Raw genomic sequence first — 16,869 nt, 5'->3', positions numbered from 1 at the left:
ATAAAGAAGAGTTTTTAAATACTAATAAAGGATGTTCAAAGGTTAACTTCAAGGCCAAAAAGGAAATTCAGTAAAATTGTCTCTGTTACAAAAATTTGCTAAAGAATATGCCTTAAAATAATAAATTGGATTTAAATCTCAAGAATTATTAAAATATGTTAATTATAAAAATCTAAGTAGCCCAGGTAAAAGACGGCTACGCCCTTTAATTAAGGCTGGCTTCCCAAAGCAATTTCTAATAGAGGAAGGGCTAGCCTCCCTTCCCCCAACAGAGCAGGTAGGCCAAAAATTTCCTGCCAGTGACAACTTTTAAAAAGAGGCTTGCTTCTCAATTTCCCATCCTTGGTAGAAAGAATGTAACTAATTTGCATTTTAATAGTTACCTGTTTTCAGTCAATGGCACCCCAAGGCTTAAGAGTTTGCTAAATTGAATTAGATATTCTGAAATAACAAAATGCTAAAATATTAATCTAAATGACCCTCACGAAAAATCTAGAGGACAGAATTAAATCTATTGATTATGTCTTGTATTTTTGAAGTTTATTCTTAAAAATGTTACTGATTAAGAAATACTAAATATTTAATTTGCCAGCTAAGAGTTTAAAGTTCTGGTTAAATATATTGGGAGAAATCATATAATTATAATAAAATTTCAACATTTGTCTAATTGAAAAAAGAGGATAAATTCTATAATCCCAACCAAAATTTTTAAATACAAAGATCAATTTTAATTTAATTGATATCTCTTAATAATTATAAATAGTATATAATCTTTAAATCATATATACACATATATATTTAATAGTCTTTCAAGTCAGATTTCAAAACTATAACCAAGGAATAACTTTAGGACATTTCATGGGTCCTGAAATGTTTTTAAAAGTTTATTCTCTTTTCTTAAAGGATTTTTTTAATAAAGCCAATTTAATATACTTGTAATCACATAGAAAGCTTTATCAAATAAATATTAATAAATATATATTTTAAGTTTTTGCCTCTAAGAAAGGGCAAAACAAGTTATCTTATTTTATATTTCTTAAAATACAGCAGTAGAATTTTAAGACATAATTTAAAATAACAAAAGCTCATTAATAATTTTTAATATTTTACAACAGCATATTAACATTTATTCCAAACAAGCTTACAAACTAATTGGCAGAAATTTAATAAGAACATGAAAGGATTTTATCCCTTCCACTGTGTGGAAGGCCCCCTAGGAAGGCACTTGAGCATTCTATATTGACCTCTCTTGCCCTTTTTGCCAAGGGGTCCCTCTTCCAATTACCTATAGCTGTTACCTGAGCTCTCTGTTCATTCTGAGGTTGAAGCCTCATGGTGCCTGGTACCATAGATCTGTCTCTTGCCCAATAGTGTAAGCTGGGCCCTCTCTGGAGAACAAACCTGGGTTCCCCATGATCAATGCCGGGGCCCCGCCAGCAGGCGAGGGGATCCCAAGGCAGTTACTGGGCATGGAGGCCACAGGGGCATACACTACCAAGGAGACAGAACTAAACCTCACATCACCCTGCTTAGCCCTGAAGGATGGCTGGTTAGTCAATGATGGGTAAGACCCCTCAGGGAGGGGCAACCTAAGACAGGCACAGTCGCAGGGGGCCTCAGGGGAGAACTTGGGGTTCAACAGAGGTGGGGCACAGATCCTCACCCCCCCAACTATGCAGGGGCTTGAACACTCGCCCCTTCCGAGGGAGGTCTCCTGCCCCCATGGCTGCTGCGCTTCCCATGCCCAGCTCAGATCGGGACCCAGATAACAGAAAGAGACTTAGTCCAGCCGAAATCGGTACCCAGATAACAGAGACTTGGCTAACAGCAACTACCCTATATCTAAATCCAGCTTAACACCAGGAATTCTCAGGGCCTTCTCAAGGATACAAAATAATCCTTTCCATTAATATTTACAGTATAAACTAAGACTGTTATTAAAGTATTAAATTTGACAGTAAAATAATAGTCAAGTTTTAAGATTAATTAAAACTAGCTCAAGAAGTATTAACCAAAATTTTAATTTCATGGATAAATTGCTTAACATACTATAAACCTAAAGCAGTAATATTTTTATACAAAAAATTAAATTAAAAGTTATCAAGACTACACTAAAACATTTCCAAAAACCTCCTAATATTAAAAAATGAAAAAAGGAGGGATAGTGGAATAATAACCTTTTAAGTAAATGCCTTAATTGCTTTAATATTTTTACTTGAAAATTAATTTTTTCATTTACAATGCTAATAGCAAGACACCCATGAAAATATACGTGGTGTCAAAATAAGCCAAAGGAAAATCCTTTGGACAAAAATTAAAAGAATCCCAAGTCTAAATTATAGATATGATTCCTTTATTAACCTTTGGTTGAGAATACATTTGTATATTTTCAGAAAACAACTCCAAGACCATGTGGATTCCTGCAACAGAGAGGAATTATCAGGACTGCTCCAGCCACAGAATAGCAGTGGCCCCGTGAGACCACAAGAAGAGAAGCAGTCCAGAAATAAAGATGGTGAAGACGCCTTATCATGCTAGCAGTCAGCAGCTGTACGTCGCTTCAGCTTGCTCAGGACCAAACCAGAGAGGGTCAGACCTGCATTGCCACCATTTGTCCACCATCCAGAACTGAAATATTACTGCTGACATGTACACATAAGAAACTGTCGGACACTGAAACATGAACTTCACCTAAAAAACCAAGATGGGGGATCTGTTGGGTACCAGATGTAAGCTGGCAAGGTCCTTGCACCTGAAGGGGCTAGCAAGGCTGGGACCCTTACCCACACAGTTTTCCCAGACTTGTTTGGATGGCAATTATCAGTAGAATGACAGCAACCTTTGTAGAATAAGAACAGCCTTTCATGGCTTACCAAGAAGTCTGTAACTATTTCCTGAGATATGCTGTCCTGAGAACTTTTCCTTCTGCTGTGTCTCTCCTTTAGAGGTTAAGAGGAACAAAGAATACATTCCTCTTGACAGACCTCCTATTCAGTGTGTTGTGTATAAATAGGATTGTATAGCTAATAAACTCGCTTCAGTTCATGGAGAGAACTGGAGTCCTCCGACCCCGCTGTTCTGTGTTTCTTTCTTTTCTCAATTCCCACCTCCCTGCCTCAGCCCGGCTCAACCTTGTCAGGCTGGCCCTGACAAGCTGTGGCATCTGCAAACTGGAACACAAGGCTGGAACCAGCACACCTACAGTGTTCTACTGATCACTTGGGCTATGGCCCAACATGGCCAGTCCTGCAGACCTGAGCTTGCATCACCACACCTGTCCCACTGGCCATTCAGTCCTAGACCCTGGCACATTCTCTCTCCAAGAGGTGGCTCATGGTTGACCCCAGCCCACCTTTCCATCTCCTCCCAACCCACCACTCTTTGATTCCACAGCACGGGTGTGGGCAGCATCTCATGCCTTCTGGTCTTTGCTTTACCCACCAGGCAACAGACACACTTATTCATTTACTCTACAGAGATTTGCTTGGGCCCTACTAAGTGGCAAGTGCTAGCCACTGAGTAGAGTTGTGTCATAATTGATCTACCTTTTTCCCTGCCTGGTCTACAAACTCACACTGACAATGACTAGTCTTTTATTTGTTCTGGTTTTGTCACAGCGCTCTCTAAAGAGTTATGCACAGATATACAATTGTCACTGCGTTGAAGATCTTTATTGTCTCTGTGGCTATGAAGTATATGCCAGAGACCAGGCAGAAGCCAGTCTATGGACAAATGCTTGCCTACCCTGGTGTCACTTGTGGGCTTAGAAGGGATCCACTATTCAAGCCAATCTCCCACAGCTCATGGAAGGCCACCATCAAGGTTAATTTCTGTATAATCTATGTGCCTACTTTTGTAAGGGGATTTCACCCTGATTTTGGATTTGGGAGTGAGGAGTATTCCACCTGGGAGTGAGCATTGATGGGGCAAGTGAAAGTCACCACCCAAAATTCTCCTATATTTCTTTCCTCCCAAAACACCGAGCTTGCAAATACAGAGATGGAGCATTTTTTTCCTCTCCTTTATTATGGGAATTCCACATCCTTTAAACAACAGTTATTGGCTGGAAATATTGTGGGTAAATGAAACAAATAACATCAAGTTCTAAAAGAATTCTTGAAGATGTTCCTGTCTGGTATGTAGTACAGATGTTCCTTGACTTATGATGGGTCAGGTCCCAATAAACCCATTTGTGTAAGTTGAAAATATGGTAAGTAAAAAATGCGTTCAATACACCTAACCTCGTAAGTATAATAGCTTAGCCTAGCCCACCTTAAAGGTGCTCAGAATACAATAGTCAAAAACACTGTGAAGTACTGGTTGCTTCCCCTCTTGATCACCTGGCTGGGCTCACTGACAGCATCAGGAGAGAGTATCATACCGCACATGGAGAACCCGGGAAAGATCAATTTGTATCACTTTTATAACATTGTAAAACTGAACCATTGTAAAAGTTGAACCATCATAAGTCAGGGGACTTCTGTAATGTTTCTTTACCCTTTCTTTTTTTGGTATAATTTATCAACTCTTAATACAACTTGGATGATGAGTGAGGGCAAGTCAGTCTTTCTAAGACTGGACACCATTTGTTCTTCTTAAAGATGGAGGTGAGGCAACTTGTGCAGACTGGAACCAGGAGAGCAAGAATCATGAATCCCTACAGATTCATCGAGGAACCGGCTGGTGAGGATCCTTCTGCCCAGTCCCCTTCCCTGTCCCCTCTGCCCTTGGAGTCCCATCTAAAACCACCCCCAGAGCTGAAACCTCCACCTTGAGAGCGCTTGTACTAGTTTTCCCAGTGGAACTTTGTTCTACACCCATTGGTACCACCTTGGTGGCATTTATCACATCAACTTGAATTGTGGTCATTTGGGTGGATCTCACCTCCCTTCCCAGATCTAGATGTCCACATGTCAGAGAAACAGCTCTGATGATCTCACAGTCTACACACACAACCCCAACTCTATGTTGGACATGCAAGTTCTCCATAAATACACATGGTGTGAATGATGACTAGAAGTTGAAATGTCCTGTATTGGCTCTTGATAATTCAGACAAATGCATCGCTATCGTGTAGCTTGCAGATGAGGGTGAGCTGAGGTAATTGGCAGCTCTGGGATTTTGCTTGTAGGAGAAGCCATTTTGGCTTTGAACACTAAAAATGTATTAAGTCCAAGTTAGGATTGCCAGATAAAACAGAGGACGTCCAGTTAAATTGGAACCAAATGAATTGCAAATAATTTTTGGTATAATAGCATGTCCTAAGTAATATCTGGCATATACTGACATTACAAATTTTTCATTGCTTATCTGAAATTCAAATTTAAGTGGAAGTCCTGTGGTTTTATTTGCTAAATCTGCCAACCTTAGTCCAAATGAACAACAAAAGGATTTTTTTTTTTTTTTACCTTTGATAACAAATGGATGTATTTTTTTCTAAGGCAGTGGCTCTCAACCTTCTGGCCCTTTAAATACAGTTCCTCATGTTGTGACCCAACCATAAAATTATTTTTGTTGCTACTTCATAACTGTTATGTTGCTACTGTTATGAATCATAATGTAAATATCTGATATGCAGGATGGTCTTAGGCGACCCCTCTGAAAGGGTCATTCGACCACCAAAGGGGTCGCGACCCACAGGTTGAGAACTGCTGCTCTAAGGTACTCTCTGCCTCATTAGAATTTAGGTGTTTCAGTAAAAAGTTTTAACAAATTAGAAATGAAACAAGGAGAGTAAATCTTTCTGACTCCAGTCAAAGAGAAGAGCCAGCAGAGACCTCACCCATAATCAGGGGAGCTGCCCTTTACCTGCTCATCCAAGGCCTGAGCTGGCACCCCATCTCTCCTTCTACTGTAGTAGAGGTTTTAGGGCTTAGATCCTGAGCATGGGATGGGAATGGGCAGCAGCGGGGAGGGTGTTGGCAAGTGCCTAGTTCCTTCTCATCTCAGGTTCCTTCAGCATGGGAGCTCAGAGCCTGCTGAGGGTCCACATGTGTGCGCGGGCATCATGATCCCAGCCGCGGCCTCCATGTCTGTGCCTGCAGTGCCCAGACAAAATGAGTCGCCCATCCAGTTAACTCACTAAACGTGCTCAGCACTTACCTGCCAGGGACACTCGCCATCTTTGCAGTCCCTCCCTCCCACTATCCTGACAAGTGAGTTCTCCTCTGCTGAGCTCAGCTGAGTGTTGTTCAAGCCCAGCAGATCCAATGGGTTTGTGGTGGGTTCCAGGTCTCCATCAAAAGGGTTTGTGATGGGATCCACGTCTCCATTGAAAGGGTTCATGGTGGGATCCAGGTCTTCACCGTCTTTGGGAGGATCCTCGCTGCTGTGGGCAGTCAGGGACTCTGGCCTCCTCCTCCATGCCAGAGTGAGTTTCCCACAGGGATAAGGCTCTGGAAGAAAAACCAATGGCCTGGGGCTTCAGCAAAGTGAATCCCTCCCTGCACTGCATGCACAGTTCATTATCAGCAGGAGGTATAGGGTGGCCAGAGAGAGAGAGGCTGCAACCCCCAAGGTTACAGGTTGGGTCAGAGGGCCTGGAGAACTACAGTTGGGGAAGAGTGAAGCGTGTGCTTGGTAACTGGGAAGGGTGTGAGGAACTTTTGGGTTGCGGAGTGCCCTGTGTCTTGATCTCGGTGGCATTACAAGGTGGACGTGACTGTCATGATGCAGGGAAAGTGCCCTCCCGTCAGTGCCTCCCCTGTGTGTCAGTCTCACCTACAGGACCTGCTGCAGACACCGGCTCTGGGGCTGACCAGGATGCTGAAGCATTGAAGGGGATGTCTGCAAGCTACTTGGAAAATGCACCCACATACTACAGAGGCTTACAGTGGACAGAGGACACAGAGGGGCAGGCAGGCAATGAAGCAAGCAAAGAGCTTAATTGTAGAACCCAGGTAGGCACATATGGGTGCTCACTGTCAAATCCTGTCAACCCTGCTGTGTGCGTGAAGATTTTCTAATGAAATACTGTTCTTGTTGTTTTTTTAAATTGTTCTGGGGAAAAGGGACAACACATGCAAACAACCTGAGGCATAAGAAGGAGCACTGCACAACACGGCTTTGTATGATAATGTCTAATAGGGATGACTACCCTTAAAATTACCAAGCTCAGGGGAGATGTCAGCTAATACCAGAAAGCTTCCTTTCTGTATTATTACCAACTAAGGAAATGAGGCGGAGAGAGGGGACAACAGCAGACAGAGAAAGGGAGAGGTGTGGAGGCCCATCAGAAAACAGGACAACCGAGAGGAGCCTCCACAGCTGTGAACAACACCCACCAGAGGAGCTGCTGCCAACTGAGGAGAAGCTGCTACCATAATCATCCGAGGAGCAACCACAACCCGAGGAGCCACTGCCACCCAAGGAGCAGCCACTGAACGGTGAGATCAAACATGGGTAGACAAAGAAACCCCCAAAGGAAAGAAAAGGTGGTAACACCAGAAAAGTAGCTAAGTGAAACAGAGGCATGCAACATGGCAGAAAAAGAATTCATATTAAGGGTCCTAGAGTGCATAAACCAGATGGAGGAAAAACTCATCAACTTATGCAAGAATCAAGAAGAAATGGATGAAAAAATCAACCACTTATGTAAGAATCAAAAATAAATGGATGAAAAAATCAATAACTTAGGTAAGAACCAAGAAGAAATAAAGAGTGATATAGCTGCAATAAAAAACACCATTGAAAGTTCCAACAGTAGACTAGGCGAAGCAGAGGACCGAATTAGTGAATTAGAAGACAGGGAAGCAAAACACACTCAAACTGAACTGCAATTGGAGAAAAAAATTAAAAGTCAGGAGGAGAGCCTAAGGGAGCTATGGGACCACATGAAACGAAACAACATACGAATAATAGGGGTGCCAGAACAACTGAAAGAGGAACAAGGGTTAGCAAACCTATTCGAGGAAATAATATCAGAAAACTTTCCTGAGGTGGGGAAGAAAAAAGTCACACAAGCACAGAGAGTCCCAAACAAGGTGTACCCAAAAAGACCCACACCAAGACACATCATAATTACCACGGTAAATGTTCAGGACAAAGAGAGAATCTTACAGGCTGCAAGAGAGAGATGGAAAGTTACATACAAGGGATCTCCCATTAGATTATCAAGTGATTTCTCAACAGAAACACATCAGGCCAGAAAAGAATGGACTGAAATTTACAAAGTGATGCAAAGCAAAGGACTGAATGTAAGAATACTCTATCCAGCAAGGCTATTATTCAAAATTGAAGGGGAAATAAGAAGCTTCACAGACAAAAAAAGGCTAAGGGAGTTTATCACCACCAAGCCCACAATGCAAGAAATGCTAAAGGGACTGGTGTAAAAAGAAGAAATAAAAAGCTAAGAAGGAAAACAAGCACAAAAATTAGAAATGGCTACAAACAAGTACCTTTAAATAATAACTTTAAACGTAAATGGACTAAATGCTCCAATCAAAAGACATTGAGTGGCTGAGTGGATAAAAAAACATGACCCGTATATTTGCTGTCTACAAGAGACCCACCTCAGAGTAAGGGACTCACACAGACTGAGAGTGAAGGGATGGAAAAATATCTTTCAGGCAAATGGAAATGAAAAAAAAACTAGCGTCGCAATACTTATATCTGACAAAATAGATCTCAAAGTGAAGGCCATAACAAGAGATAAGGAAGGCCACTTCATAATACTAAAGGGATCAATACAACAAGAAGATATAACCCTGATAAACATATATGCACCCAATGCAGGATCACCCAAATACATAAAAAATCTCCTGGAAGATATCAAAGGAGAGATTGACAACAATAAAATCATAGTAGCGGACTTTAACACACCACTGACATCACTGGATAAATCCTCTAGACAAAAAATCAAAGAAACAGCAATCCTAAATAACTCACTAGATCAGATGGACTTAATTGACATTTTCAGAACATTTCACCCCAAAGCCACGGAATATACATTCTTCTAAAGTGCTCATGGGACATTTTCAAAAATAGACCACATATTGGGTCACAAACAAAGTCTCCCCAAATTCAAGAAGATTGAAATCATACAAAGCATATTCTCAGACCACAATGGCATAATATTAGGAATAAACTACAATAAAAACAACCCAAAATACTCAAAAACTTGGAAGCTGAATAGCATGTTATTAAATATTGATTGGGTTACCAATGAGATCAAAGAAGAAATTTAAAACATCCTGGAAACTAATGACAATGAAAACACAACAATCCAAAACCTATGGGACACAATGAAAGCAGTCCTGAGAGGGAAGTTTATAGCTCTACAGGCCTATCTCAAAAAACAAGAAAAAATGGTAGTAAATCATCTAACTCTACATCTCAAAGAATTAGAAAGAGAGCAAGAAGAAAAGCCCAGAGTGAGCAGAAGGAAGGAGATAATAAAGATCAGAGCACAAATAAATGACATAGAGAACAAAAAAACAATACATAAAATCAATGAAACCCAGAGCTGGTTCTTTGAATGGATAAACAAGATTGATGAACCTCTAGCCAGGCTCGCCAAGAAGCAAAGAGAGAGGACCCAAATAAACAAAATCAGAAATGATAGAGGCGAAATAACAACAGACCCCACAGAAATACAAATGATTGTTAAAAAATACTATGGACAACTCTACTCCAACAAACTAGACAACCTGGAGGAAATGGACAAATTCCTAGAAAAATACAACATTCCAAAACTCAATCAGGAAGAATCTAAAAATCACAATAGGCCAATAACTATGGAAGAAATTGAAGTAGTCATCAAAAAGCTTCCAGCAAACAAAAGCCCAGGACCTAATGGCTTCACAGGGGAGTTTTACCAAACATTCAAGGAAGAACTAAAACCTATCCTCCTCAGACTACTACAAAAAACCCAAGAGGAAGGAACACTTCCAAGCTCATTCTAGGAAGCCAGCATCACCAAATGCCAAAACAAGGTAAAGACAACACAATGAAAGAGAATTACAGGCCAATATCCCTCATGAACATAGATGCCAAAATCCTCAACAAAATCTTAGCAAATTGGATCCAGCAGTACATCAGAAAGATCATACACCATGACCAAGTAGGACTTATCCCAGGGATGCACGGATGGTACAATATCTGCAAATCAATAAACGTGATACATCACATAAACAAATTCAAAGAAAAAAACCACATAATCATATCAATTGATGCAGAAAAAGCATTTGACAAAATCCAACACCCATTTTTTATAAAAACTCCCAGCAAGGTGGGAGTAGAAGGATCATACCTCAACATAATAAAAGCCATATATGACAGGCCCACAGCCAACATCATACTCAATGGACAAAAAATAACACCATTTCCCCTAAGAACAGGAACAAGACAGGGATGCCCCCTCTCACCACTCCTGTTCAACATAGTACTGGAAGTATTAGCCATTGCAATTAGACAAGAAGAAGAAATAAAAGGCATCCAAATTGGAAAAGAAGACGTAAAACTGTCCTTTTTTGCAGATGACATGATATTATACATTAAAAACCCGAAAGACTCCATCAAAAAACTATTAGACTTAATACATGAATTTGGCAATGTAGCAGGATACAAAATTAACCCCAAGAAATCTATGGCATTTCTATACACCAATAGTGAACTTATAGAAAGATAGATTAAAAAAACAATCCCATTTACCATTGCACCAAAAAAATTAAGATACCTAGGAATAAACTTAACTAAGGAGGTAAAAGACCTCTACTCAGAAAACTACAGGATGCTGAAAAAAGATATAGAGGAAGACATAAACAGATGGAAGAACATACCATGTTCTTGGATTGGTAGAATCAACATCATTAAAATGTCCATACTATCCAAAGAAATCTATAAATTCAATGCACTTCCCATTAAAATACCAATGCCATATTTCACAGACCTAGAACGAACTCTCCAAAAATTCATCTGGAATAAAAAAAGACCCCGAATAGCTGCCACAATCCTGAGAAAGAACAAAGTAGGTGGGACCTCAATAACAGATATCAAGCTGTATTACAAAGCCACTGTTCTCAAAACTCCCTGGTACTGGCACAAGAACAGACATATAGATCAATGGAATAGAATAGAGAGCCCAGAAATCGGCCTGAACCAATATGCTCAATTAATATTTGACAAAGGAGGCAAGAACATACAATGGAGTCAAGATAGTCTCTTCAATAAATGGTGTTGGGAAAATTGGACAGATACATGCAAGAAAATGAAACTAGACCACCAACTTACACCATACACAAAAATAAACTCAAAATGGATAAAGGACTTAAATGAACGATGGGAAACCATAAAAATACTAGAAGAATCCAAAGGCAACAAAATCTCAGACATATGCCGAAGCAATTTCTTTACCGATAAAGCTCATAGGGCATTGGAAACTAAAGAGAAAATAAACAAATGGGATTACATCAAAATAAAAAGCTTCTGCACAGCAAAAGAAACCATCAACAAAACAACAAGAAAGCCCACTGCATGGGAGAACATATTTGCCAATGTTATCACGGATAAGGGTTTAATCTCCAACATTTATAGGGAACTCATACAACTTAACAAAAGGAAGATAAACAATCCAATCAAAAAATGGGCAAAGGACCTAAAAAGACACTTTTCAAAAGAGGACATTCAGAAAGCCAAGAGACATATGAAAACATGCTCAAAGTCACTAATCATCCGAGAAATGCAAATCAAAACAACAATGAGGTACCATCTCACACCTGTCAGAATGGCTATCATCAACAAATCAACAAATGACAAGTGCTGGAGAGGATGTGGAGAAAAAGGAACACTCGTGCACTGCTGGTGGGAATGTAGACTGGTGCAGCCACTGTGGAAGACAGTATGGAGTTTCCTCACAAAACTAAAAATGGAATTCCCATTTGACCCCGTGATCCCACTTCTAAGAATATATCCCAAGAAAACAGAAACACCAATCAGAAAGGATATATGCACCCCTATGTTCATAGCAGCACAATTCACCATAGCTAAGATCTGGAAACAGCTTAAGTGCCCATCAGTAGATGAATGGATTAGAAAACTGTGGTACATCTACACGATGGAATACTATGCTGCTGTAAAAAAGAAGGAATTCTTACCATTTGCAACAGCATGGATGGAACTGGAGAGCATTATGCTAAGTGAAATAAGCCAGTCAATGAAAGAAAAATACCACATGATCTCACTCATTTATGGATAATAAAGACCATTATAGAGAGAGAACCAAGATGGCGGCATAGGTTAACGCCGGAGTTTGCTGCTTTGAACAACTACTTCAAAAGTGAAACTAAAAGACTGAACGGACATCACCCAGAGCCACAGGAACTCTGGCTGAGTGGAAGTCCTACAACTAGGAGGAAAGAGAAACGCATACGGACACTCAGAGGAGGCGCAGTGCTGAAGTCAAATTCTGAGGTGCGGAGTGCGTGGAGCAGGCTGGCGGCGGAGGGCGCGGTTGGCGTTTTCAATCGGGAGGGAGTCGCAGACTCTGAGCTCCAGATACAGGCGAGTCTTTAGGGACCCAGACTCAAATGGGAGAAGCGGGACTGTCTGGCTTCGGTCAGAGCGAGTGCAGCTTTCTCTCCGAGCTTTGCAGCGGGTGCTGGGACTCAGAGAGGCAGAGCCCCTGGGGACAGGACTGAGAGCCGCCATAACTGCTCTCTCTGGCCCACCCTCTTGATCCTGTGCGATCCGCCCTGCCCAAGCCCTGCACAGAGGCATTTGCCGGATAGCCTCAGGCAAAGGCTAGATTAGCACCTCCCTAGAGGACAGAAGTTCTCTCACTGCTGACACAGCTGATTCTCATAGCCACTTGGCCTGGAGGTCAAACCCTCCCTGGTATTACTATAAGGCTTCGAACAAAGACCACTAGGGGGTGCACCAAGGAAGCATAACAAAATGCAGAGACAAAGAAACAGGACAAAATTGTCAATGGAAGATATAGAGTTCAGAACCACACTTTTAAGGTCTCTCAAGAACTGTTTAGAAGCTGCCGATAAACTTAATGAGATCTACAAGAAAACTAATGAGACCCTCGATGTTATATTGGGGAACCAACTAGAAATTAAGCATACATGGACTGAAATAACGAATATTATACAGACTCCTGACAGCAGACCAGAGGAGCGCAAGAATCAAGTCAATGATTTGAAATGCGAGGAAGCAAAAAACACCCAACCAGAAAAGCAAAAGCAAAAGAATCCAAAAATGCGAGGATAGTGTAAGGAGCCTCTGGGAGAGCTTCAAGCATACCAACATCAGAATTATAGGGGTGCCAGAAGATGAGAGAGAGCAAGATATTGAAAAACTATTTGAAGAAACAATGACAGAAAACTTCCCCCACCTGGTGAAAGAAATGGACTTACAGGTCCAAGAAGCGCGGAGAACCCCAAACAAAAGGAACCCAAAGAGGACCACACCAAGACACATCATAATTAAAATGCCAAGAGCAAAAGATAAAGAGAGAATCTTAAAAACAGCAAGAGAAAGAAACTCAGTTACCTACAAGGGAATACCCATACGACTGTCAGCTGATTTCTCAACAGAAACTTTGCAGGCCAGAAGGGAATGGCAAGAAATATTCAAAGTGATGAATACCAAGAACCTACAACCAAGATTACTTTATCCAGCAAAGCTATCATTCAGAATTGAAGGTCAGATAAAGAGCTTCACAGATAAGGAAAAGCTAAAGGAGTTCATCACCACCAAACCAGTATTATATGAAATGCTGAAAGGTATCCTTTAAGAAGAGGAAGAGGAAGAAAAAGGTAAAGATACAAATTATGAACAACAAATATGCATCTATCACCAAGTGAATCTAAGAATCAAGTGAATAAATAATCTGATGAACAGAATGAACTGGTGACTATAATAGAATCAGGGACATAGAAAGGGAATGGACTGACTATTCTTAGGGGGGAAAGGGGTGTGGGAGATGCGGGAAGAGACTGGACAAAAATCGTGCACCTATGGATGAGGACAGTGGGTGGGGAGTGAGGGCGGAGGGTGGGGCGGGAACTGGGAGGAGGGGAGTTATGGGGGGGGGAAAGAGGAACAAATGTAATAATCTGAACAATAATGATTTAATTAAAAAAATTAAAAAAAATAAAAATAAATAAAGACCATTATAAACTTATGAACAAAAATAGATACAGAGGCAGAGCAGCCTCGAATAGACTGTCAAACTACAGTGGGAAGGCTGGGGAGAGTTGGGAGTGGGTGCGGGGGGGCAGGGGGGCAGTAAGAGATCAACCGAAGGACTTGTATGCATGCATATAAGCATAACCAAAGGACATAAGACACTGGGGAGTTGGGGAGGCCAGGGGATTGTTAAGGTCAGGGATAAAAGGAGACATATGTAATACTCTGTAATACTTTAAGCAATAAAAAAATAAAAAAATAAAAACACAGGTCAACCAAGACGGCGGCATAGGTAAACACCTGGACTTGCTGCTGCACACAACCACATTAAAATTACAACTAAAAGTAAAAAAAAATAGCACCCAGAACCACGGGAAGGCTCGCTGAGTGGAAATTCTATAACTAGAAGGAAAGAGAAAAGTGCACTGAGTCCGGTAGGAGGTACAAAGGTGTGGAAGTGTGGAGGTACAGAGGCTCACGTGAAAGGGGCTGGCAGCTGGTTACACTATTATCTTTTTCAACCAGGAGGGAGATACAAGCTCCTGACTGCTCTGAAATCCAGTTCTGGGAGAGAATCTGGGGACCCAGACTCATAAGGAGAGAAACTGTATTGTCTGGCATCGGGCCGGAACATGAGGGCGGGTTTCTCGCAGAGGTCCTTGCAGAATTCATTGTTCCTGCACAGGGTGGAGGGACATATTGACCCAGGGACCCATTGGGGGAGGGCCGATGGCAACCATTGCTGTTTGCACAGCCCTGTGACTCCCTGAGACCACACCCCACCCAATTTGCAACCCCACCCAAGCTGTGCAGAGCCTTTGCATACTAATGGGCTGGCCATTCTCTGCCTAAAAACCTGTCAAACTGCAGCTGGGTCAGAGAACCCCAGAGCTTCCAAAAGGCCTAAGGCTGTCAGCAGCCTGCATTAGTTCACAGCTGTGCCTCACCTGGGCACCTCCAAACCCCTAACAAAGAGGAGGAATCTGCAGATCTCTCTGTAGCTCCTGTTGGGTGGCCTCAGGCAGTGGTTGACTTTGCACCCCCTTGGAGATCCAATAGCCAGTCTACCCAGTGGTCAGAGTGAGACCATCCAGATTAAAACTCTTAACATCCATAAGAGACACACTCAGGGGGCAGAGTCAGTGAGCGCCAAAGCCACACTGAAGCAAGGCCTGCCCCATAAGGGTGTCTCTAGCACAGAAGTTCTCCCATATAGGCACAACGGGTCCTCACAGCCAATTGGCAGGGAGGTCAATTCCTCCTAGTGACACCAACAGCAATCAAGGCTTAACTAGAACAAGACTGTGCACACAGCCCACAAAGGGGTGCACCAAGAGTGTCCACCTCAGGTAATTGGGAAGGCTGAGCCACTGGGCCCTATAGGACACCTAGCACAGGAAGCCACTCTATCAACACAGGGAAGCAGCCAAAATGCGGAGACAAAGAAATAGGTCACAAATGAAAGAAATGGTGGAAAGCAAACTACTGGATATAGAGTTCAAAACCACAGTTATAAGGCTACTCAAGAATCTTCTAGAAAGTTCTGAGAAATATAGTGAGACCCTCAAGCATATGAAAAAGGACCAATTAGGAATTAAGCATATACTGACTGAAATAAAGAATAATATACAGAGATCCAACAGCAGACTAGAGGGTCCCAAGATCAAGTCAAAGATTTGAAATATGAAGAAGTAAAAAGTACCCAATTGGAAAAGCAAAAGGAAAAAATAATACAAAAATATGAAGATAGTGCAAGGAGCCTCTGGGACAACTTCAAGCATACCAACATCCGAATTATAGGGGTGCCAGAAGAAGAGAGAGAGAGCACAAGATATTGGAAACCTATTTGAAGAAATAATGACAGAAAACTTCCCCTACCTGGTGAAAGAAATAGACTTATAAGTCCAGGAAGCACAGAAAATCCCAAACAAAAGGAATCCAAAGAGGACCACACCAAGACACATCATAATTAAAATGCCAAGGACAAAAGAGAAAGAGAGAATCTTAAAAGCAGCAAGAGAAAAACAGTTAGTTACCTAGAAGGGAGTACCCATACTGTCAGCTGATTTCATAAGAGAAACTATGCAGGCCAGAAGGGAGTGGCAAGAAATATTCAAAGGGATGAATAGCAAGAACCTATAACCAATATTACTCTAACCAGCAAAGCTATAAATTAGAATTGAAGGTCAGATAAAGAGCTTCACAGACAAGAAAAAGCTAAAGCAGTTCATCACCACCAAACCAGTATTATATGAAATGCTGAAGGGTATTCTTTAAGAAGAGGAAGAAGAAGAAAAAGGTAAAGATAAAAATTATGAACAACAAATACATATCTATCAACAAGTGAATCTGAAAATCAAGTGAATTAAAAATCTGATGAACAGAATAAACTGGTGAATAGAATCGAATCAGGGGCATAGAAAGGGAATGGATTGACAATTCTCGGAGGAAAGGGAGTGTGGGGGTTTGGGAAGAGTCCGGTCAAAAAGCATACACCTATGGACGAGGACAGTGTGTGTGAGGGATAAGTATAGTGGGTGGAGTGGGAACCGGGTGGAGGGGAGCTATGGAAGGAAAAAAAGGAACAACTGTAATAATCTGAACAATAAAGATTTATTTAAAAAAGAAAAAACAAAAGAAAACAGATGGCTCCTCTCTGCTTCAGTGGGTTTGCGTAAAATCAGATAAGCAGAACGTAGTTCTTTTTAGTGTTTGCGAGGGCTCCAGCAGGACCTG

At 41.4% G+C, this 16,869-nt stretch overlaps 1 protein-coding gene across 1 annotated transcript in view; it reads right to left on the bottom strand.

Moving 5' to 3' along the window:
- Window positions 1-16,869, bottom strand: part of F10 (coagulation factor X) — a 36,197-nt gene that overhangs the window by 6,291 nt on the left and 13,037 nt on the right. The window contains exon 6 of the mRNA XM_059685161.1: window positions 6,103-6,395. Coding sequence (XP_059541144.1) covers window positions 6,103-6,395 — 293 coding nt within the window. The remainder of the gene's footprint in view (window positions 1-6,102; window positions 6,396-16,869) is intronic.

The sequence above is a fragment of the Myotis daubentonii genome, chromosome 2 (genome assembly GCF_963259705.1).
Source record: "Myotis daubentonii chromosome 2, mMyoDau2.1, whole genome shotgun sequence".
Classification (NCBI taxonomy): Eukaryota; Metazoa; Chordata; class Mammalia; order Chiroptera; family Vespertilionidae; genus Myotis; species Myotis daubentonii.
Note: the sequence above shows the minus strand (reverse complement) of the source record. Positions and strands in the feature narration are given on the sequence as shown.